The 24,214-nt window shown below is 40.3% G+C and overlaps 1 protein-coding gene across 8 annotated transcripts in view; it reads right to left on the reverse strand.

Moving 5' to 3' along the window:
• Window positions 1-879: 879 nt before the first annotated feature.
• Window positions 880-24,214, reverse strand: part of ENOX1 (ecto-NOX disulfide-thiol exchanger 1) — a 726,395-nt gene continuing 703,060 nt past the window's right edge. For all 8 annotated transcript variants that reach the window (XM_069068688.1, XM_069068694.1, XM_069068693.1 and 5 more), the window contains 2 exons: window positions 18,816-18,901; window positions 880-1,875 (listed from right to left, as the gene is read on the reverse strand). In XM_069068688.1, the coding sequence (XP_068924789.1) occupies window positions 1,744-1,875; window positions 18,816-18,901 (218 nt within the window). In that variant the 3' untranslated portion in view covers window positions 880-1,743. The remainder of the gene's footprint in view (window positions 1,876-18,815; window positions 18,902-24,214) is intronic.

The raw sequence follows: 24,214 nt of genomic DNA on the forward strand, positions 1-24,214 counted from the left end.
TAAAGCCATCTCTGAGGAATAATAACTGGCACTTTGTATATTCACCATACCCCTTTATAAGTTCTTTATCGACAGAATTTAATTCGATCCTCACAACAACCCTGTGAGGTAGGCATGATAAATATTACCATCCCCATTTTAAAGATGAGGAACCTGAGTGGTTAAGTGACTAGTATAAGCTCACCCAGATGTCAACTATCAGCTAAGGAGTGGTGTAATCAAAGACAAATGATTTTTTTCCACAATATGGCCTCTGTCTAGAGTCTTGAAGCACTTAATTTGTATTGAAATTGTATTTTTAAATTTTCACATTTTATCTTTTGTCAGGAATCTGTCACCTTTTTATATCTCCTATGTGTGACTGGAAACTCCTTGAGGGCAGGACTATGCGTCACTCTTCTTTGTATAGCCTATGGTGCTTTGCACACTGCTCCACAAAAATTTGTTGACTATTGAATTGATGGATGAATATTTTGCCTCCAAATGTTAATACGCTGGGCCAAGTGTGAATTCTTTAATCTCTTATCCAAAATGATGCACAAAAGGATTATCTGTGAGTTAATAAGAGTGACTAATTGGTTGCATTGTAATGATCTAACAGACCACTGAACAAATGTGAAGTTTATGTTGCTTAAATCTGGCTGCTTTGTCTAGATATTTTTAAACAATATCTGCTCTATTTAACAAATGCATAATCTTCCATCTTGGCACTCTCTACTCTAAAAAATGTAATTTTCTCTAATTTGAGCCAATGTTATCTCCCTTAGTACAGTGCTCATGTGTAAAATGGGAAGGTGTTAGGATTGGGGTGGGGGTGAACAACTGAGTCTAAGAAATCATACATTTTCAAACAGGAAAAACTAAGAAACATCAGAGGGATTGCTTGTAAAACCAATATGGTAGAAGTCATATTTATTGAAAAAAATTAATATCTTTGCTATAAAATCTGTAACAGTAAAGCAACTGAATATTTATTTTGATGCATAAACCTGAATGTAACATACCAAGTACAAGACAGGGTCACTGGTTTGTTTTTTTCCCCTCTATTTACAATGCTTATGAAAACTGTTACGCAATCCATGTTAAAAGAACTTATGATGGAGAATCGTTACCTTAGAAAAATAATATTCTTGATAGAGCATTCTTGAGGAGTCCAATCACATTTTAGGCCTCTTTGAATAAGGCAAAAATCCCTGGAATAGCATATAACTTAATTTACAAAATACATTAACTATTAGGACACATATTCAAGTTTTCTTTTGGTATGATTTTTTTTTCCTCACTGTAAAATTACTTATATACTAAAACAGAAAGACTTCCAGGAAAAATGTCATTTAATGAGCTCAACTATACATTACATCTACATTTCTGGGTAGCTTAGCAACAACCACGGTCAGTCCATGTCTCCCCTCCAAGGTTTCGTTCAGTGGGATTTACTCAGAAGTTGCAGATTTGAAAACCTCGCCATCCTTACAAATGTGGTGTCATTGTTTGGTTTTCGTAGGAAACGGCTCTGTCACAGTATGAAACTTTTTTTAAAAAAAATTTATTTTTAAGGAACTGGTGCACAATTACATTTCCACTTACAAGAGAACACCACAGATGGAACTAAAATTAGGCCTTGATGGCTCTGCGAATGTAACGCCATGTGCTAAACTCCAACGATCTCACTCTCAGATTGCCTTGCCCTGCCCACGTGGTACAATGGTTGCTTCTCAAGAAGAGGGTGTTTGCTGTTCATAGTCAGGTGGTTTTAATTCCTTCAAAGGCACAAAACTTCCACCTTTTCTCCAGTGTTGCTCCAACACCCGTGAACTCCTGTTTAAACATGCGCGGCAGCCTCATCAAAAGCATTTCAATTTCATTCGCTGATATCTAAGAGAAAGGGAGAAGAATCAGTTGGAGCAAATGGAAAGAAGACAAGGGATGAGTTAGGATATATTTTCCAATGAGACAAACAGTATGTGAATCGCTAGGCTCTCAGATCATCCATCCTAAAGCAATATGCAGTTCAAAGACCTAGGATAAATATTTTGGTTTTGTCTACCTTGTGGAAAATCTATCATATTTTGCGATTCAGAATTATGATGGCATATTCATAGCCACTGAAGAGAAGGAACCTCCAAGACCATCTAGTATAGTGACCTCATTCCACAGATAAGGAAACTAAGTGATCTGTTCAAGGTCACTTTGATAGTGTCAGAGGAGGAATTTGAACCCATGACCTTTGGGCTCCAAAGGAAGTTCCCTTTCCATTCTATGACGTGTTCTAATTCATTATTCCCCAATGACAGCTGTTGCCAGTTAATTTGACTGGCTAGAGGGCAAGGCAGTTAAAGTTTTAGGAGTTATGAGGTTGCTAGTTTGCTGTTAACTGATTACCTCATACTTGAACTGCAATAGCCTCTCTCCCCCTTCTATTCTATTTTCCTATTTTTAGTCTTATTTCTATTTTTCTACATTATTTTTAGTCTATTTTATAGTCCTATTTTTCTAGTCTAATTCGGCCCCTTCCTACCTTTCCTGTCTTCTTACACCTAACTCCCTTCCATGAAATTGGCTTCCTTACTGTTCCTTGGACAAGACATTCCAAATAATGACTGTACACTTTCACGGAATTCATTATCTTTCCCCCTAAGCCTTCCCCCTTCCCTGTTGCTGTGGAGGGCAACACCATCCTCCTAGTCCCTCAGACTGAAACCTAAGAGTCATCTTGTATTCCTTACTATCTCTCACTCCCCATATCCAAGCTGTTGCCAAGGCCTGCGGGTTTCATCTCTGCAATATCACTCCTATATATCCCCTTCTCTCCTTTGATACTGTCACCACTCTGGTGTAGGCCCTTATTACTTCATGCCTGGATTATTGCAATAGCCTAATGGTGGGTCTGCCTACCTCTAAGTCTTTCCCCACTCCAATCCATTCTCCATCAAGCAATTAAAGTGATTTTCCTAAAACAAAAGTGGGGGGATCATGTTGCCCCCTCCCCCTCTCCCCCCACTCCACTGGCTTCCACTTGCCTCTAGGAGCAAACACAAAATGCTCCTTCTGGAATTCAAAGCTCTTCATAACCTAGCTTCCTTCTACCTTTCCAGTCTTCTTATACCTTACTCCTCAACATGTACTCTTCAATCCAATGGCAATGGCCTCCTGGCTGTTCCACCAACAAGACCCTCCAGCTCTTAGCTCCAGGCTAATCCAGACATCTCTGAATATCCCCCATAGCTGAAATTCTCTCCCTTCTCTGCTCCCAATACTGACCTCCTTGGCGTCTTTTAAACCCTGACTAAAATTCTACCTTCTAGAGGTAGCCTTCTCCAACCCCACTTAATTACAGGTCCTTCCTTCTTTTAATTATTTCCTAAATCTGTCCTGAATATATGTCTGCATGTGAGCTTGTTGAGGGAAGAGACTGTTTTTTGCCTCTTTTTGTATACCTGGCTGTAATGGGAATGTACATTTTTAAGATCTTCCCTGCCCCTAGGCTAAAGTGCACCTGGAGCCTGGGGCGGGAGGCTTGTTTTTCAGTAGATACTTCTTGATTGGCCAGTGAGTCAATAAGGTTGTTACATTCTCTGAGCCAGGAGAAGGCTATATAAGCCCTGATGTGTAGCTTTGTTTTGGGGCTCACTTTGAGAAGTGTTCTGTGATTTGATCAGATGAAACTCTGGGAAGCCGTTGTTGAGAACCCCCGGCTTTGAAAAACCCAGATGTTGATTTGGTATGGATGTAATGGTTGGACAGTTTGGAAACCTGTGTACTTGATCTGTTTCTCTGTCTTGATAATTCTGTCTGTATATTCTGAAGTTTGGGGTGCTGACCTTTTTCCCCTGAACAAGGTAAACGGTACATGTTTGATTGATTAAAGTAAGCTTGTTAACCCATTTTGAGTTGCTTTCCTTTATCAAAGCAGATCTAAGAACCTGTGTGAGCAGCCACCCTGGGGATGCTTGGGGTGCTTGCTGATAACTGGCCATCAGCATAGTGCACCTAATAGGCACCTAATAAATTGATTGTTTGATTGATTGATTGTAATGCTAAGCCTCCTCATCTTTTTCTCCTGGATTCCTTCAAGTCTTAGTTAAAACCCTACCACCTGTAAGGAGTGCTTTCCTTCTAAGATTATCTCTAACTTGGCTCTATCCTGTTCATATATAAATACATTGCATGTTGTCTCTCTGTAATGGTAAGGCATCTTTGCTAAATGGGAAGATCTTTCCCATCCATCAATAGGTCCATGTGACCTGCTTGAGTCACATGGAAGCCTGAGTCACATGAGTCTGTGGTAGGAGGAGCTTCCCAAATGGGTGGAGCAGAGCCCAGAGGAAGTTGGTCAGAGCAGTTAGAGCTGAGGGAAAGAGAGGAAATAGGTAGCAAGCTGTGAGTGTCTGTGGGAAGGCCCTAGCAGGGGGAAAGCTTGGGGATGGCATTCTTATTGCATATAGATTTCTTTGTTGCTATGATGGATTTGGCTTTCTGGTGTTACAATTCGGCTTTCTGGTGTCTGAATAAATGTTTTGGTTCTATCTACTGTGTGGAAAATCTGTTATATTTTGCGATTCAGAATTACGCTGGCATATCCATAGCCACTGTAGGTGCTGTGAATATCTTGTTAGCGATACACTCTCTTCTATTAGAATGCCAGCTCCTTGTGGGCAGGGTCAGTGCTTTCAACTTTTTCTCTATCTCCAGTGCTTATTACATTGCCTGACACACAGTAAGCACTTAATAAATGATTATGGACTTAACTAACTACAAATGGGAATATTTCCTCAACTAGTCCCACTCATCTTACCCAGTAGTCTAACAAACATTTACTCTTGTTCACAAGGGTCTATGGAAGGGTCAGTTCAAATCAATATCATGGCTGGAAGCTATTGCATGAAGGATACCATTCACATGTACCCTGTTGTTGGATGATCCATGTCTAGGATTCTGCCATTCATTCTCAAAGGAATTTTAGTATGTAGTAGAGAAAAGGAATGGGTGAAAGGTGCAGTGCTGTACAGTGAGACCTTATCAAAGTTGGACTCAGAAAACCTGGGTTAAATCCTAGCTCTGTCTCTTGCTGTAGAGGAAAACTTGGGCAAACTTCTGGGTCTCCGTTTCTCTATCTGTAAAATGAGGGGGCTAGACGAGATAACCCCTATGGTCTCGTCCACTTCTAAATCTGTGGTCTCCCCCTTTAGATCGTGAACATCTGGAGGGCAGGGACCGTCCTTTGAATTTTTGTGTATTCCCAGTACTTATCACAGTGCCTGGCTCATACTTATATATACTTATAAACTGACTGGTCCTTTAAGGGAAAATTCACTCTAGAACAAGCAGTTAAATAAGATTCAGTTCAGCTGAATTTTACAAAGAAATAGGCTTTAAAATACGATGGATCTATTTTAAAGTTTTAGGGCTCATGAGCATGGCAGATTCCATTGTAGTCCTTCTCCACTGCCCCACTGTGGTATGGAGGTGACCCTGGGTTCTCAGCTAGGCCAGTGCCATTATCAGCTCGGGCAGATACCCCAAGCTGGAAAGGCTTCAAAAGCACAGGTCCAGAGACTGGTGATGCATTTGACATTTGTGTCCCTCTTGCCTCTAGTATAAAATAGAAACTTCTCTGTTTGGCATTCAGTCAGCCCCATCCTATCTTTCTAGACTTACAACACATTATTCCCTGTCATGCAATTTACATTTCTGCCAACCTGGCCTAAGTCACTCTTCCTTGTTGTACACAACATTCCCTCTTCGCGGGGCCTTCTGCCTGGGATACTTTCCTTCCTCACCCCCACCTCTTAGAAACCCTAGCTTCCTTCAGCTCAGCTCAAGTACACACTCTGATCTGAGGACTTCTGGGGTTGCTCCCTGAAAGATTTTGCATTTATTTTGCATATAGTTTGTATTACTTATATGTAGAATGTAAGTTAATTGAGGGCAGAACCATTCTGTTTTTATCTTCATATTCCCTAGCATTATAACAGTACATGGCACACAGCAGGCACTTTTCAAAAGTTTGTTGATTGACCAACCTAAATGGTAGAGTCTCATTAATAGAAGGGTAGGACAATAGATGATTTGTTTTCTACAGAAATTCAAGAAACAGAAGGATTAGAATTTGTGTTGGTAGAAATTGTACTTTCCCCAAGTGTAGAGTAGAGTGGTATTTTTTTTTTCCTGTTTTTGATTTTGGACTGGATCTGTGCATTGGTATAGAGAATTTGCTCTCCCAATTCAGATCTGTAACTTACAATCTTAAAAAGTTGCTGGGGGTAGCTAGGTGCTACCGTGCATAGAATACTGGACCTGAAGTCAGGAAGACTCATCTCCCTGAGTTCAAATCCAGCCTCAGACACTTACCAGCTGTGTGACCCTATGCAAGTCAATTTACCCTGTTTGCCTCAGTTTCCTCATCTGTAAAATGATCTATAGAAGGAAATGACAAACTACTCTAGTATATTTGTCAAGAAAACCTCAAATGGGGTCACACAAAATCAGACACAACTGAAAAATGACTGAACAACAGCATCAACAAGTAGGAGGTGTCCAGGCTCATACAACCAGCATGTGGCTGAGGCTGGATTCGAACCCAAATGTTCTTAATTCCAAGGCCAGGTTTCTATCCACTCTACCATTCTGCCTTTGCAAGGAAGCACAGTGTTATCTGCACAGAATGCCTTTCAGAGTCTATAGCACCATTTCCTCAAAGTCTTAAAGCATATTTAATAGCACTTACAGGAAACTAAATGCTGAGATGTCAGATAGTTTGAAGAGAGGAAACATCTCGAGGCTAAAAGGGAGGTGTCACTTGGTACTTGAACCTGGAGCTTGGAGAGCCAAGTCAAATGTTCTTTCCAATTTACACCAAGCTGCCTTTTGACCCCTGAGTCAAGCCTTTGGTGGCGAATGAGAAAAACGCTGCCCTTCAGAGTTAGAGAAGAGCGCAGAGAAATCCACGCTTTTCAGACTCACTCTTTATCTGCTGTGAGGGGTGTTTTTCTAAAAGCTTTACTGGGATGATGTAGGGAACTCTGTTAGCAGCATATCCAAGCAAACATCAGTCTGGGCCCCTAATTCTGCCACCCTGACGGTGTGACCTTGGTCAAGTCCCTTAACCTGGTCATAGGCCCACCTCCAGAGGTCTGCTATTTCACCTATAAAATGGAGGATCTGGGCCAGGTGATGGAGAGTTCCACCTGTCAAGTTCTATTATTCCAAGTCAAGTTTCATTCTAAAATACCCTCATCATTCCTTTGGAGGTAGCGATGGGTCAGGCTGGACTCAGAAATGGCATATGGCAGGTGCTTTGCAAATCTTATATCATTGCTAGTTAATAATAATAATAATAATAGCTAAAATTTATATAATACCTACTATGTGCCAGACACTTTGCAATTTTATTCTCATAACAATCCTGGCAAGTAGGTGCTATTATTATCTCCATTTTACAAATGAGGAAACTGAGGAAAAAAGAGGTTAAGTGACTTGACCAGGTTCACACAGCTAGTAAATGTCCAAGGGCCATATTTGAACTCAGATCTTCCTGACTCTATTCACCTCACCATGAGCACTATTTAGATTTTCTCAGGTTTTCCTTTGTGTCTTTGATACTTTATTTCTGCTCTTTTTTTTCCTTGCCCCACAGCCAGCATTTCTTTATTTGAACAGTATCTGCAGCTCTTCCCAATGCCTTTCCCTTTTACACCACATCAATAATTTGTCAGCCACTGATCTGTTTCCTTTACATCCCACCCAAGGCCACTTCAGTCTCTGGGAACAGCAGTATCTGACATAAAAGACCACGACCCTCCTGGAAGACACAGGCAACACTTGGGGGAAACCCTGGGCTGGCAGTTGGTGAGTTCAGCCTCAGCTCCCTCATCTATAATGCATGATCTGACAGGTCCCTTAGGGATTCTGGGAGGAGGCTGTCACAGATGTGGAAAATAAAACTCTGTGGAACCCTTGGAATCAGGTGGGAGAGGTGCTGGGGGATCTGCAAACTCACTTCCACATAGGTTGTGCATTTGGGAGGTGAGAAGGAGGAGATTTCTGTAATAAATAAGTTTTAATCTTTCTATTACCTAGTTGGTTTTTGCTTCAAGCAGTTGGTGGCATTTGCTTGAGTCATCTTTGATTTTCCCCCTCCTCATCATCCCTTTACTTTAAAATTCCCAAAGATGAAACATCAATATATTGGGTCAGATTTATCTGTTTTAATTTTAAGTAAAACCATAGGCATGGTGCTCAGGCTCTCAGAAACTGAGACGCCTGCTACTTTCTTGGGCTTATGTGGCACAAAAGCCACAGAGGTATTTTACAAGATCTGCTTGGTTTATTTTTTGATTTATTGAGTAAACCCTCCCCTTCCCCCCCAACCCCGCTTGCCCGGGGCCTCTGGGTACATGTACAAATTGACATGAGCAGACATAAATCAATTTTATTTTCCAGCTTATCTGGCTGATCTCCCCAGGTCAGTCAGGCAGGCAGGGGGAAGCTGAGTAACATGAGGCCCCCCTTCCCCTTTTGCTTTAGGTCCTGTAAGGCAAAAGCCTGGGTCGAGTGAAGACCAGTGAATAGGGGAAGTCAAGTTCAAGGGTAGAATTCCCTTTTGTGGAAACTGTTTTCTGCCATGCTAGAGTGATAATGGTGTAAATGCAGTGGAGGGGGGAACCCCAGTAGATTTGGGAGTCAGGAGGCTTGGGTTTGAATCCTGCCTCTGACACTTTCCATGACCATGAATGAATCACTTCTATGCTTTGTAAAGTCGAGAGACAACTTGACCTAGTAGAGAGACAGCCAGCTTCTGTTAGGAAGATCTGCATTCAAATCCTGACCCTAGTGGTAAGTGACTCACCACTACGTAAGTCACTTCAGAACTCCAAGCTTTTTTCTAAGACTTCAAAGTTGCAGAGCAGTTACAGTCATGGACAGGAGTTCCTTAACCAGAAGGCAGCTAGGTACTATACTGGATAGAATGCTGTTAAACAGCCAGGAAGACCCGAGTTCTAATCTTGCCCAGGAGACAGCTATAAGACCCTAGGCAAGTCAATTAACTTCTCTCAGTCTGTTTTCTCATTATAAAATAATGATATGGGGTGGCTAGGTGATGCAGTGAATAGAGCACCGGCCCTGGAGTCAGGAGGACCCGAGTTCAAATCCGGCTTCAGACACTTAACACTTACTAGCTGTGTGACCTTGGGCAAGTCACTTAACCCCAAATTGCCCCTGGCCCCCCCCCCCCAAATTAACAATATGTGCCTCCCACCACAGTTGGGAGGACCAGATTGAGTGACATAATATAGTACCAAGTGCTTTGCAAACCATAAGGCACTAGAAAATTGTCAGCTCTTCTCCCAAGCTCCCTACATTGATGGAGCTCAGTTAGCAACAGTGACCACCATAGCTACAACAGAATGCTTGCACTCTCTACCTAGCATTGTTATAATCCTTAAAGCGCCAGAGAAATGGGCATTATTCAAGGAGAAGAGGCTACTTCTAAGGTATGCACCGAATCCCCAGTTCTATCAGTGCAATCACGGATGTCTTTCCCTCCCTAATTTTTATTGTACTAAATGTCTATAGCACAATTTAGCACGCAATTCAGTTCAATTCAACAAGCATTTGAAAAAGCCATTTTCTATTTGTCCTGCTGGGGCTGGGGATACACATTTTTCCTGAATTCAAGGCCATTTCTCTATCCACTATTCCAGACTGCCATCATTATTCTAAGCAAGGCTTTATGATCAAACACACACACACACACACACACGAAACAACTACTCCACACATATGTACTACACATATACACACTTATATGTGTATGTATAATCTATATGTGCCCACATGTATATGTATATACACATACACTCCAGCTCATCTTACAGATGAGGAAACTGAAGCAAATAGGGTTAAGTGACTTGCCCAGGGTCACACAGCTAGTAAGGTCGGTTTTGAACTCAGGTCTTCCTGACTCCAGGCCCAGTGTTCTATCTATTTGTGCCATTTAGTTGACCTGTCAAAAAACATACACACACACGCACACATATAAACACACACACACACACATATATGTGGTTGACAAAATGCTTTCCTCCTAACAGGCCTATGAAACCAGTAGTAAAAGCTCCATTATTACTACCTTTCAGATCTTTCTGCCTACTACGTTCTGTTACTGTTCATTATAATTATAATTTTGTATATAATTATTTGTATACACATCGTATCTCACTTACTTGATTATAAACTGCTTGAGATCAGGGAGCATGGTTTATTTGTTTTTGTGTGCCCCCAAATGCCCAGTACAGAGTCCTTGGAAAATACTTGACCCAAAGAGATAAAGATTTGTTGATTTCATTGACATAGTTGTTGTTATTCAGTTGTTTCAGTCATGCCCGACTCTTTGTGGCCCCATCTGGGTTTTCTTGGCAAAGATACTGGCGTGGTTTGCCATTTCCTTCTCCAGCTTATTTTACAGATTAGGAAACTGAGGCAAACAGTGACTTGCCCAGGTTCACTCAGTCAGTAAGTATCTGAGGCCAAATGTGAACTCAGGAAAATGAATTTTCCTGACTCTATCTACTGTCTATCCACTATCTATGCCACCTAGCTGTTCCCTTCATTGTCAAAGAGAATTCCCTGGATCAGGAGACTCCCTTTATCAAAGCAGGGGAGCATTTTTTCTGCAGCCAGAGACTTAGAGCAGTGTCTAGAATAGTGGGATAAAACTCAGATAGAGAAAGGGGTCACTGAACTGTATACAAAACTGTGGGCCACATCTTTACTTAGAAAACAACATATGTTCATATATTTCTCTTTTTTTTTTTATCACTGCATTAACACATTAAGATCAGACAGGAGTTCCATTTTAATCTGGTTGGGGCCACCCTTAAGGACTATCATGGAAGAATATGCAGTCAGCCCTCACCAATGGTCAAGTGCTCTGAGAACTCAACTGAGTAACCTAGGGTCACAGAGGAAGGGCTTAAACTTGGGTCTTCCTGGCCCCAAGGCCAGCTCTCTCTCTCAATGATACCATGTTGCTTCTATCTGACACATGCTAAATGTTTCTAAATGGGTAAATAAATATCCCAGAAAAATATTCCATTGTAATAAAAACTACCTGTGACAGCTCCATCAATCAATTCCTTCTGATTAACCTTACCCAGAATTTGAGCAGCTCACTGAATACAGGATCTCTTAGGACATGAGATTTAATCCATTTAGGAATGACTATACGTCTTGGAAACTAGAAAATGGGGCCTTGACTAGTGCAGGGCTCTGTCCTGGGTTTGTTTGCCATTAAAGTTACTAGATGAAAGGATGACAGAATTTCACATTTATCTACTATATGAGTTCAAATTTGACTTCAGACACTTACTAACTGAGGGACCCTAGGCAAGTCATTTAAGCCTGTTTACTCAGTTTCCTCATCCAAAAAGTGAGCTGGAGAAGGAAATGGCAAACCACTCCAGGAACTTTGCCAAGAATACCCAAAAGGGGTCATGAAGAGTAGGACATGACTGAACAACAGCTAGATGAAGTATTTTCAGAACCTCAAAGGGTCAGAGATGGTAGACAGTCCTTTATCTTTCTGGAACCACACCAGATAGAAGAAGCAGCAATATGGGATCGTGGAAAGTATTTTTAACTTGTCAGGAAATCTAGATTCAAATCCTGTCTCCATAGCTTACTAGCCATATGACCATGGGAAAGATATTACTTAATACTGTTGAGCCTCTATTTACTCATCTGTAGAAAATGGAAAATAAAACCCGTACTACCCACCTGCTGAGGTTGCTACTAGATTGTGTTCTGTAAATTATTATGGTCTATAGAAATGTGGCCAATATTGTTACATCTAAACATTTTCTAGGCCCTTTTCCCATGCCAAGGTCTATTCTGGGATTTAATAGTCACACAGTGATGTCCTCACTGGGAGGAAGGGAAAAAAAAAGAATCGATGAGAAGAAGTAAGCATTAGGCTCTTCCTGCCTCAGGGGCACAATTTCCTGCTTGTCTTCCAAAATTTAAGTGCCAATCCGAGATAAGATGAAATCATCCAATTGAATCTCTGAGGAAAGGTATAGAAACCATGGAATTACAGAAACTCCTGAGTAATAAGGCACTTGAGAAGGCATATGGTCCAATTCTATTCCTTCTACAACATTCTCTAGAACTAATCTACTTAATAACTGATATTTCTATACGCAGGTAGAGTGGAGCCAGCATATACTGGCTTGCAGAACCACTTTTCAGTGTTAGTATTTACACCTCAGAAATCAGCAACGGCTACAAATCAGTGCTGGCTTTATTGTTCTGTTGATCATCTAGACTTAAGAAAATGTTAATATTACAGATCAAACTTAAAAGTGTGTGGGCATTCAGGATTTTTTTCCCCCTGAGAGAGCCTGATTGTTAAATATTTACCAGCATATCTCTTATTACTCTTTAAACATGACTTGAAAGGCTCAGAGAAGGAAGTCATCACCAGATTGAAGGCTAATGATAATTATTAGGATGCTACCTGGCATTTACATAGCATTTTAAGGTTTACAAAGTGCTTTGCAGCCATCATCTCATTTAAGCCCCGTGAAACCCCTATTTACAAGGCTCTCTGCTTGCAATGGATAGAGCGCCAGGCCAGAAGTCAGGAAGACTCATCTTTCTGAGTTCAAATTTGGCTTCCAACACTTACAAGCTGAGTGACCCTAGGCAAGTCATTTAACCCTGTTTGCCTTAGTTTCCTCATTTGTAAAATGAAATGGCAAACCACTCTGGTATCTTTGCCAAGAAAACCACAAATGGGGACATGAAGAGCTGGATAAGAATGAAAAAAGAGGACTGAACAACAAACACCCCTTGTGAGATAGGTACCTGGTACCACCTCCATTTGACAGATAGGGAGATGGGAGTTCAGAGAATTTAAGTGGTGAATTAAGGGTAGATTGGAACATAGATTTCCCTGCTATAAGCCTAAGGCATTTTTCATTTCACCATTTGAAGGATTTGAGTAATGCAGAGACTTTAGTATCTTCTGAAGGCAACCTAGTTCTTCTGGATTGTTTTATTATTATACAATTTTTCTTCATATTGAGCTCAAATATACCTCTGCAACTTCTATATCTATTTTTCCTAGTTCTGCCTTCTGAGGGCAGGGGAAATTAGTCTAATCCTCCTTTGTATTCAACTGTCTTTCAAATATGAGACAGATAGATGTTATCACGGATAGAGAGGGCTGAACCTAGAATGAAGAAAACTGGGGAGTTCAAAGTCCATCCTCTGACATTTAGTAGCTGCGTGACTCTGGGCAAGTTGCTGTACCTATTTGCCTCAGTTTTCTCATCTGTAAAATGGGAATAAAAATACCACCCACTTCACAAGGTTGTTGTGAAGACCAAGTCAGATCAGACATGCAAAGTGCTCTGCAGACCGTAGCTACATATTCTCTCTCTCCCATTTTTCTTTCCCAACCATTCTCCTCTTGTCTTTCTCTCCCTCCCCCCATTTTTTCCCTAGACAAAACACAGGCTCAGAGGACCACAGATGTAGAGATGGAGGGGGTCTCAGAGATCATTCACTGTGACTCTTTCCTTTTGCAGATGAGGGAAATGAGACTCATCCAAGACCATTTAGCTGGTAAGTCACACAACCACGTTGAATATAGGTCTTTGGACTCTACTTCAATGATCTTCTTAAAACTCACTTTTCACACAGCATGGTTTGGTTTCCAGTCCTTTAATTATACTACTTATACTTAGCTGGGTGTGTTCCTGATGGTTAACACTCTTTCTAAATTGTGGCAGCCAGATCTTAACACAGTAAGTGCCCAAGATGTTTTGTCTGAGCTGGGATAAAGTGAAGATGTCTTGTCAGTTCTTTTATCCTAGAAACCATTTTCTTCCACTGATTGCAAACCCCTCCCCAAGCCATTTTGAACCCCCAAGACCTGAGAAAGGCCTAAAATGTAGATTGCTCAATCAGGAGACACATTTTGGTCTACTCTGAGCTCAACCTACAATAATGCTTTGAGTGCTCTGGCATGACAGACATGCTTTGCTTTCTGAGTGAACCCAAAATGCCCCTTCCTATGTCAGCAACTATAAGACCAGATGAAGCTGGCCAGGAGCATTCTTCTGTTTATGACTACCAAGTCCAAGGCACCTTGATCCAGACACTGTCTTGAATAATGGGACTTTTCTTATCTTGGTATTTTATGGACATATGCTATATTATGTTATATCATGTTATGTTGATGATAGAAGAAACACAGATATCCTGGATCTATAATTTCGATTGACACTTTAACACTTCTCCTATCTTATTGTATTTAAGACTTATCCAATTAAGAAAATTCCTTTCTCATATTATGGAGACTATAATTTTAGTTGATCTAGGCATCCTGAGTCAGGAAGGGAGGGAGGGGTAAGAGGGAACTGCTTTGAAGGTGTAGGATCTTCTTTTGTCTGTCTGTCCTTGAGTTCATTGTCTACAATGAATATCCATGCATATCTCTATATCCATGTTCTACAAGTTTTGAGAGAAATAAACATACACATGCAGTTACCTAATTTTGTTTGTCTTTCTAAGGACAAACTCAGTAATAGTTGACATGATGAAGCCCAAGATGGTGTTAATTCTTTTTTATTTTTTTTGGGGGGGTGCTGCCATATCATCCAAAGCTTACAGTCCCTTATTTTCCCACGTCTTTTTCAAATGACCTGTTGCTCACTAATCCAGTACTTGTTCAGTCGGTTTTTTTGAAGGTAGAAGGTTTTATATTTATCCCTATCAAATTTCATCATCTCAGATCTTTGGGAACCCAATTCTGTCATCCAATGTATTACCCATTTCTTCCAACTTTATGCCATTCTCAAATTGGAGAAGTAGGCCAGATATACCTTCATACAAGTAACTTACAAAAAAAGGGAGAAAAGACCTGAGCTGAGGAGAAATCTTTAGGTGAGAGCCTCCCTCCAGATTGTCATCAGTCTATCAATCACAATTGGTCATTAGCCAGTTATAAACTCACCTAGGTATATTACCATTTAGCCCTTATTCCTAATTTGTTCACAAGGTTCATGAAGGCTGTGTTTATGTCTAATGTATATATTTTAAAAGAGTGCTTTATTTTTTTTCAAATTTATTTTTTATTTTTTTAATATTTATTTATTTGGCAATTTTTTTGGGAGGGCAATTAGGGTTAAGTGACTTACCCAAGGTCACATGGCTGGCTTTTGTGTTAAGTGTGTGAGGCAGGATTCGAACCCAGGTCCTCCTGACTCCAGGGCCTGTGATCTATTCACTGTGCCACCTAGCCGCCCCATGTCTAATGTATTAATGAATGATTTGGGCAGATACCTCACTGAGATCCAAGAGTATTCTGTCTACTCTGTTCTACCAGTCTAGTAACCCTATCAGAAAAGAAAATAATCGACCCCATTCTGCATCTTAGTGATGACAATTTCCCTTTCTAAGTGCTCATAAGCCACCTTTTTAATAATGCATTCTCGAATTTTGCTAGGAAGGAAAATCAAGTTCAGTGACCAGTGAAAGACTCCATCTTTTTTCTCCTTTTCTAAAACCAGGTCATTTGTTGATTTCTATTCTGGGGACATCTTGTCTATTTTCTACAGTTTTTCAAAGATTCCTGTCAATGGCTTAGAAATGGCAATTGGAGATTACCTCGGGTTACAGTTCATCCTCAGTCAGGTAACAAACTCCGTGAGGGCACCTGGGAACTCTGTTATCATCAACTCAGTTATCTTAGATTGCTGCATTACCATGGACAAGTCACTTAAACTAATCTTATTGCTGGAGACCAAGTTTCTAAGATCTAATTTTAAATGAATTTATTATCCCCTGAGACAGATGGAAAAAACTGCATAAAGTCTGTCTTCCTGAAAATAAGCAACAAACTTACTGAGCAGTATAGGAATGGAGAAAGAAGATTCCCTACCCATTCTACCATCAATATAAGTAAAACCCATTATTTCAATTATTCCCTGAGCGAAAAATATAATGGTCATAGGTTTATAGATTTAGAGCCAGAAGGAAGTGTGGAGGTCACAGAGTCTAATCCCTTCATTTTACAGACAAAGAAACCAAGGCTGGGAGATATGTAACGAATGACTTGCCCATTGTCACCTAAATGTCTGGGGCTGGATTTGAATGTAGGTCCTCCTGACTCAAAGTCCTACACTTGACCCACCATGGCATTTAGAAATATTAACTTATAGGGGTACCTAGGTAGCACAGTGAATACAGCACCGGCCCTGGAGTCAGGAGGAACTGAGTTCAAATACGGCCTCAGACATTCAACACTTATTAGCCCTGTGACCTTGGGCAAGTCACTTAACCCCAATTGTCCTGCCTTCCCCCCTCCAAAAAAAAAAAAAGAAATACTAACCTATACCAATGATGTAGAAGACAAAGGGTCCCAGAAATTCTTGGAAAAGTGAATCCTTTGGTTAATACCACTTGTTGCTAAACACAACTAGCTTCCCTTTAATAATGCTTCTCTTCTCTCTCTGGATTTCCAGAAAGGTAAGAAAAGAATGACCCAGGATACAAGTTCAGTCAACCAACATGTAAGTGCCTAATATATGCCAGGTATTTGTGCTAGAGGCTGGATCAACAGAAAAGGAAAGGTAGAAGATCTCAGTACTTTACTGAAACAAAAGAAAGTGAGATTCTTGTAGCGTGTACTGCACCTTCACGCTTATTCAATTTAATAAGTCATTTTTTTTTGAGTATGTTGACTATACACCTCGCATCATGATTGGTGCTATGGGCAGATACCAAGATGAACATCATATAACCTCCAGCCACAGGAAACTTTGGCTATTAGGGACCTCATGAATCATTTATAATTATAATTTATTTATATTTAAATTATAGATAATATAATAACAATATATAAAAGATTGGACTTCACGACTTCCAAGCTTCTTTCTAGCTCTAAATCTATAATCCTATGATCATTATATATAATTATTATTAGATATGATTATTTTATATATTATATATTTATATTTATCACTAAGGAAACTGAGGCCTAGGAAAAGAAAAAATATGTCCAGGGTCCCAAAGTAGGCCTGGAGTTAGAACTCAGGTGTCCTTATTCCAAGGCAAGGAAGTTATTTCTAATCCATTAGGTCCCTTAAGGCAGGTCATTCATCTCACATTATCCCATTCCACACCACTCCCAGCCAGGAAAAAAATGTCAGGGATTTGTAGCACTGAAGAAAACTCTTTACTTCCAGTAATGGTAGAGGGTTCTAGACTGTGTTCTTTAAAGCAGAAGGTCAGTCCCATGCAAGGAATCTAATGTCTTTAAGACATAAGATGGCCTCACTTAAAAACAGAACATAAATGGTGCATTAGCTAGTACTGCACTGATAATAATTAGAATTGGGAATATTTTTTATTGTGTGCTTCAGGTTAGAGAACTTTTGAGTTTAGGACCTTCCTCCATAGACCAAGGTATCCGAGATATGGTCTCCTATAGACAGCTTTCTTAAGGATCTTCCTACTTCTTTCAATGTGTGTTCATGGATGGAGTACTTAGTCCCTCAAGGACCACAACTGGCCTCCCTTCTTTGTTACAACTCCTTCTTTCTTAACAAAGAAAGTTGCATTGCTGATTTATTCCTTTTCTAGTTAAGAACTACTCCTCTTCCTGTTCATATGTCCATGGTTCTCTACATTTCATAAATGACAATACATTCTATCTCGATCACAATGTGGCATGAGGCTGATACGGAAACAGGACTAGAAGATTATCCAGTTCACAATTCCTTGGCACACTGTGCGACCCTAAATGGGACAAGAGATTCAATCTTTGAGTTTTATCTCTTCTACAGTCGTCAATCAGTCTTACTTCTCTGTCCTTCTGGCTATTATTAGGGCTTCTGTGGGCACCAATTTGTTACCAATGGGTCTTCCCATAACACTGTCAACCCTCTAGGCCCCTTTCTTCATTATACTTGTAGGACCCTCACGCACTGGAAGAGAAAGCAAATTCAAGGGCATCAAGGAAGCGAGAAGAGTCTTAACTTTGAGACAACATCTGACATTTCCAAGAATGTCATCATGGAAAGAAGATGGTGGTGGGAAGATCCTAATTATTTAAATCAATCAAACAAAAAATAAAGGACCACTAATTGTCCTTCTCCAAGATCCTGAGAGTATATTTCTGTGTAACCCTGAAGATAACACAAAATCCCATTTGCACTGACCTGGATCAAAATGGAGGGAGAAGCAAACCAAACTTAGTTTACAAGATAGGAAGACTTGGCGGAGAGGAGGTAGGTATGCTTTTTAACTTGACCAACAACACATAAAATAACTTAGGACCTAAGTTATTTTCTTAAAATCTATAAAATATTTCTGGTAGCTTTAAATGACTGCATTTCCCCCCCTGTATCAAGTTCCTTTAGAAGTCAATGGAAATCCTGTAACTGGGAGGCCTGCCAGCATGGTCCAAGGCTGATACCCTAATGAGAGCCCTTGACTGATTTGTCTCTTGTCTTTGAGACTCCCTTGACTAACCTTACATTTTACATTCCCTACAAGCTTCCCCAAGTAATTTAGCATCTGCTTAAAGTCATTGTCATTTCAGATAACAGTTTGTTCTACTACAAAGACAAAGGCAAGTGAAGGAAGGCAGCCTGCCTGCCAAAGAATTTGGGAATGAGGGAAGCGTACAAGCCCCATTTCCCCATTATGTCCCTAATGGGGCCTCACGCGGAGTCCACCTGCCGTCAGCAATCACGATACTTTGCATTTAGGCAATGAAAGCCCTTTAGATAAAAACCATTTACCTTAGAATCCAGCTGCTGCATGTATGACCAAAGATATTCTATATTGGCTCCAAAAGGATGGACGTGAAGAAATGTTGATATGATACCTGCATTGAAAAAAAATAAATATCAGAAATTACTAGAGGCAGAAACAGCCTCAGCCAAGTAATATCACCTCTGTCACCCTGTGACCATTTTGTCAGGCTGAGTTATGGCCCTGTTATTTCTAACAGCACTCAACAAACAGTAGATAACAATACATTTTGAATACAGTAATGGTAACACAGTAAACAGAATTTCTTATCTGTTGGAAGATAGCAGTTAGAAAGCTAGTGACCAAGATAATATATAGATGAATAAAGGTATTTCTAAACAAAGACTCCTGGAAGCATTTCAACTACCAATTTTATGCTTGATTTACCAATATAAAATTGTAGTTATTGGAAGGATAGAATTATGGTGTTTCTCTCCCTCAATGGATACTGCAATGGGAAAAGGGCTCACTCATGCAGCTGTGTTAGAAATCACAGGGCTTCAAAATTTCCAAATAATTATAGTTGCTGGTTACAAAAAGGTATTTAATCCATATTGCCCCCGACTGCTGCCGAAGGAAGCCCAACTCCTTCTTGATGCACTGGTTTTTGGTGGCTGGTTGTTGTTTAAAGGGAGCCTGGATCTGTCTCTCCTCACTGTAATTTATAAGAACATTTTAAAAGGTCTAGGGGAATGAATGGTTTAGTTGGAATCAGATGATAAATTGAGAGCTTTTTCCATCACGAAAATCAACTGTCAGCATTGTTTTGACAGATGAAAAGCAGGATGTTGGTCTTAGCATTGCCGTGAAAAGCAATCCCTCCCCAGCCTCCTGACTCTTTTTCTCCCAAATTAAAAGAGTGAAAGTAAGGAATACTCATCTCCAGGGATTCTCTGTGGTTAATTGTTGAAAAGTCATATTCAAATGAACATTCCCAGCTGTGTCTGAGTGGATTCTATAATGAATTATCTGTTGATAACTTAAAAGTCAGGTCCTCAATGAACCAAGCAAAGGTTGGGGCTATAGATCTTGTCGTTAGATGAAATACAGTTGCATAGAACAAGCTGTATAGAATGGGTCACCCCGGAAAGGAGATGGGTTACCCTGGATTGATGTGGGATTAATACTGTTGACGATTTTCCCCTTTCTTCTTTAGTATTTTCCTGGCTAAGGACTTTGGGGAAAGTGCCTAGTAGTAGGACTTTGTACTGGGAATTGAGGGGTGGAAGAGTTTATAACAACTGAATCCCAAGTAATTGGACTAGGGAAGATCGGCATCCTGGGAGTAGGGGCATGTTTTCTGGACCAAGATAAGCATGGACACACTGGTGATGTGATATGCTAAACTAAGTATTTATATTTCTCATGGTGCCTTTCCTAGAGCCCTCGGAACCTTATAACACTTGCTGACTGACTAACTGCTATGGATGTTTGCCCACCTGGAAACAAAATTCAGATGATCAATTCATCCCTAAGACACTGATTTTCAGAGAAGATGGTCAAAAAGTTATCTCTCCTAAGTCACACAAAAGCCTTATTTTTTTCTAAAGATGAGGGGTTAGATTAGATGATCTATTAGGTCCCTTCCGGCTGTGAAACTGTTGCTTGGAAAGAGTCTTCTCTCCATTTAATAAAAAAACAGAAACATACCACCCTCCAAATTAAGCCAACTCTACTATATTAACAAGATGAAATAAAAAAGTGGCAAGTGTGGGTACCACATCATTACATGGAAATGTCTGAATGAAATGTCATTAAATGAAAGAAAAAATAAGATGAAATAAGTGTAATAAATGCCTTGGAGGCAGGGACTGTATATATATATATACACACACACATATATATATATATATATATATATTATGGTCAGTACCCAGAACAATACTTACAGTGCCTGGCACATAGTAAGTCCTTAATAAATGCTTGTCGATTGATTGGTTTGTAAATAGTGAGTTCTTAGTTCATGGTTGTTGAATCGGGCAGAGTCAAACATAATAAAACACACATGTATATTCCATTAATAATCTATGAATCAACAAGCATTTTTTAAGTGAGTTTAATGTACCAAGTATTGTGCTAGGGGCCAGGGATGCATATGAAAAGGAGGCCTTGCCATTAAGGAGCAAAAAAGGAATTACAAAAGGAAACCAGAGGAAAAGATGCCATCAGAGAAATGTATGAGCTGAAAAAAATGGGCTCCCTAATGGTAAGAGCAAGAAACAAACAGACAATCCATGTGCTCTACAGGTATCCTTACACTATCTAGAAAAGATCAACAACAGTAAGGAAGGTCCCCTAGACATTAGGCAGATCTCCTGGGCAAACTTGTGAGAAGCTGTGAAAAAGAGTTCATAGGATCAACAGGCATGGATGGGTTGCAATCTGCATCTCTGGAGGACATATCCATATCATGAATCAATTTGGAAGAGAATATAGGGTGATAGAATTAATTTAGGGTTTAATGCTGATTAGATATTTTTTTCCTGTAAAGTTGCTTAAATACCTTAAAAAAGTAACTGATATAATACTCCTATTTACAGTGCAACCCTTCTTAGCATGCCTTCTCACATGTCACCCTAAAAACCCGCTTCTTACGCCAAACTTTACTATCTTCCTTATTTCCACTTAATAATTCCTTCCTTTCTTTCATCCCTCCCTCCCTCCTCACCTTCTTTTCTTCCCTTCCTTCTTTCCTTCCTTCCCTCCCTTTCCTTCCTTCCTTCCTCCCTTCCTTCCTTCCTTCCTTCCTTTCTTCCTTCCTTCCTTCCTTCCTTCCTTCCTTCCTTCCTTCCTTCCTTCCTTCCTTCCTTCCTTCCTTCCTTCCTTCCTTCCTTCCTTCCTTCCTTCCTTCCTCCCTCCCTTCCTCCCTCCCTTCCCTCCCTCCCACATTACCTGGTATTTATATGATCAGTGAGTTTTCCTTCCCCATCCTTTACTAAGCTACCTTACCAACTTGGCACCCTTCACCTTAACCTTTGCCATTTGGGCAGGGGGTGGGTAGCAAACAGGTCAGGTGGAGAATAGTGGGGTATGGGAGGAGTCAGGGCAAAAAGAGCTCAGGTAAGTGGGCAAAAGGGGCCTTGAGAAGCTGGCAGATAGCAGAATGGCTGATGGTTAAACAAGATGGTCTGACAGTAAGGAATTAGAGTACATTTATCAGCTTAGACACTGAGGAAGGATGGATTTATGAACACTGAAAGCTCTATGGACATTACTGATTCCACCTATGTGCAAGTTTAAAATTATGACTAGCAATGTTAGGCATGGTCCTGGTTACTGAGATAGCAGGATGATAGCAAGTCATTTTAACTCCCTGGGGTTCTGGTCCTTTTACTGTAACATGTAGGGGTGGGACAAGACGTTCTGTGAGTCCCTTCCACATCTAAAGTTCCCTGATTTTATATCTCTTAGTTTATATAATGAGCAGGAGATAATAAAGTGATAAGGAACCGGCTGTCTAGTGTGACCAGAGTTTCCCAGAGCTATTAACCCAAACTGGGCTACAGCCAGATATCTATCAGCATAAGTTCTGCTTCATTCTCCATTTTAACAATGTCCAGAAGTGTCCAGCTTCATAGAACTCCAAGGATCTGGGTTGGAATCAAAAGTATTGAGCCATTACATCCCACACACCTCCGATACCTGCCAAATCCAGCATGTGGCCTATACTGTGAAATGAACAGATGTGCAAAAACTCAAGAGTTTTTGGCATTGTACTACTCTGTGCTATGTCAGACTGACCCAATGAGGGCGTGAACGTAGAACTGCGAACATAAAAATCTACTCCAAAATGACTTGTTGAAATCTCATCTTTTTCTATGTCAAGCTGTCCTCACACGTGGTTAGAGTAAAAGGAGATTGCAGCACTGAGAAATGTTCCCAAACCAAAAAGAATCTTGCGGGTTGGGCTTCCCCTACTGAGTACTCATTTCACATCACGCTTAAAGGATACTCAGTGTCATTACTGTGCATGCTTCTTCTTCTCTAGTAATGTAGATTTCAATCCCTCTAAGCCTCAGAGGATGGTTCTGGGAAGTTGAATGATGTACCCCCAAAGAATTATTACCAGATGCCAACATGGGCATGAGTCTCTTTGGACTTGGCTAGGCTGATCTCGGACAAGAGATCAATAACAGTCCATTACCAAGCCCAAACTCAGTCTTTCCAGCTTGATAGGCATTACTTGAATACTCTTGTATTCAAGTAGCATAATCTTTGAGAAACCAAGGTCACCTCCATGCCACAACGAGATGCGAGAACATAACTCCTTCTGTTTTCATTAGGGAGGCAATGAATATTCTCCTCTATAAAATCATGGGGTTGGACTACATGTCCTTTTAGATTCCTTCCGACTCTACAGTTATGGTTCTGTTGTTTCTTTCACATTCATTGCAAATAACACAAGGGGGAGAGTACTTAAAATGGGCAAAGGCTTCCTGATTCCGATTTGACAGCAGAGAAGAATAAGTAAGTGACCTTGATCTCATCAGTTTTATGTATAAGATACACAGTGAGTATGCACCTACATACTCAAAGCAAAGGACTTGTTTCCATGAACTAGTCATAAGTGAATCTGGCAAACCTAATTTTCTGCTTAGGCAAACTTGTTTTTATAAGGACGAATAATTTTGAGGATTTGCAAAGTAATAAATAATAATGGCAGCTAGCTTGCAAAGTGGCCTGGAGTCAGGAAGACCTGAGTTCAAATCTGGCCTCAGATACTTACCAGCTATATGACCCTGGGTAAGTCATTTAACACAGTCTGCCTCAGTTTCCTCATCTGTAAAATGAGCTGGAAAATCTAATGACAAACCATGCCAGTATCTTTGTCAAGAAAACCCCAAATGGGGTCACAAAGAGTAGGACACGACTGAAAAGTGACTGAACAACAAAATATAACAATGCCTCCACCACCCATAATAGTGACTATATTAGAACTATAAGGTTGTATAAAGGACTTTACATATGTTATCTGATTTTATCTTCTCACCAACCCTGGAAGGTGGTTGTTGTTATTTTCATTTTACACATGAGGTAATTGAAGCAGACAGAGGTTAATGGATGGCCTAAGCATTTACTAAGTGCCTATCGTAAATCAGTGCCAAGTGTTTTACAAATAATACTTCAGCTGATCCTCACCAACAACCCTATGAGGTTGGTGCTATTATTACCCCAATTTTATAGTTGAGGAAACTGAGGCAATCAGAGGTTAAGTGACCTACCCATGGTCATGCCCCTAATAAGTGTAAGAGGTAGGGTTTGAACTGAGGTTTCCCTAATTTTAAGCCACTCACTCTATCTACTACCAGGCTGCCAAGAATTCAGAGCATCATTTTGTTTGGAAAACTGTCTTTTCAGCCCCACGGAGCTCACATAGATATAGGAC

Source organism: Petaurus breviceps, unplaced genomic scaffold, assembly GCF_028583685.1.
Source record: "Petaurus breviceps papuanus isolate PSGF00001 unplaced genomic scaffold, PetGlider_PUasm1.0 90769, whole genome shotgun sequence".
Classification (NCBI taxonomy): domain Eukaryota; kingdom Metazoa; phylum Chordata; class Mammalia; order Diprotodontia; family Petauridae; genus Petaurus; species Petaurus breviceps.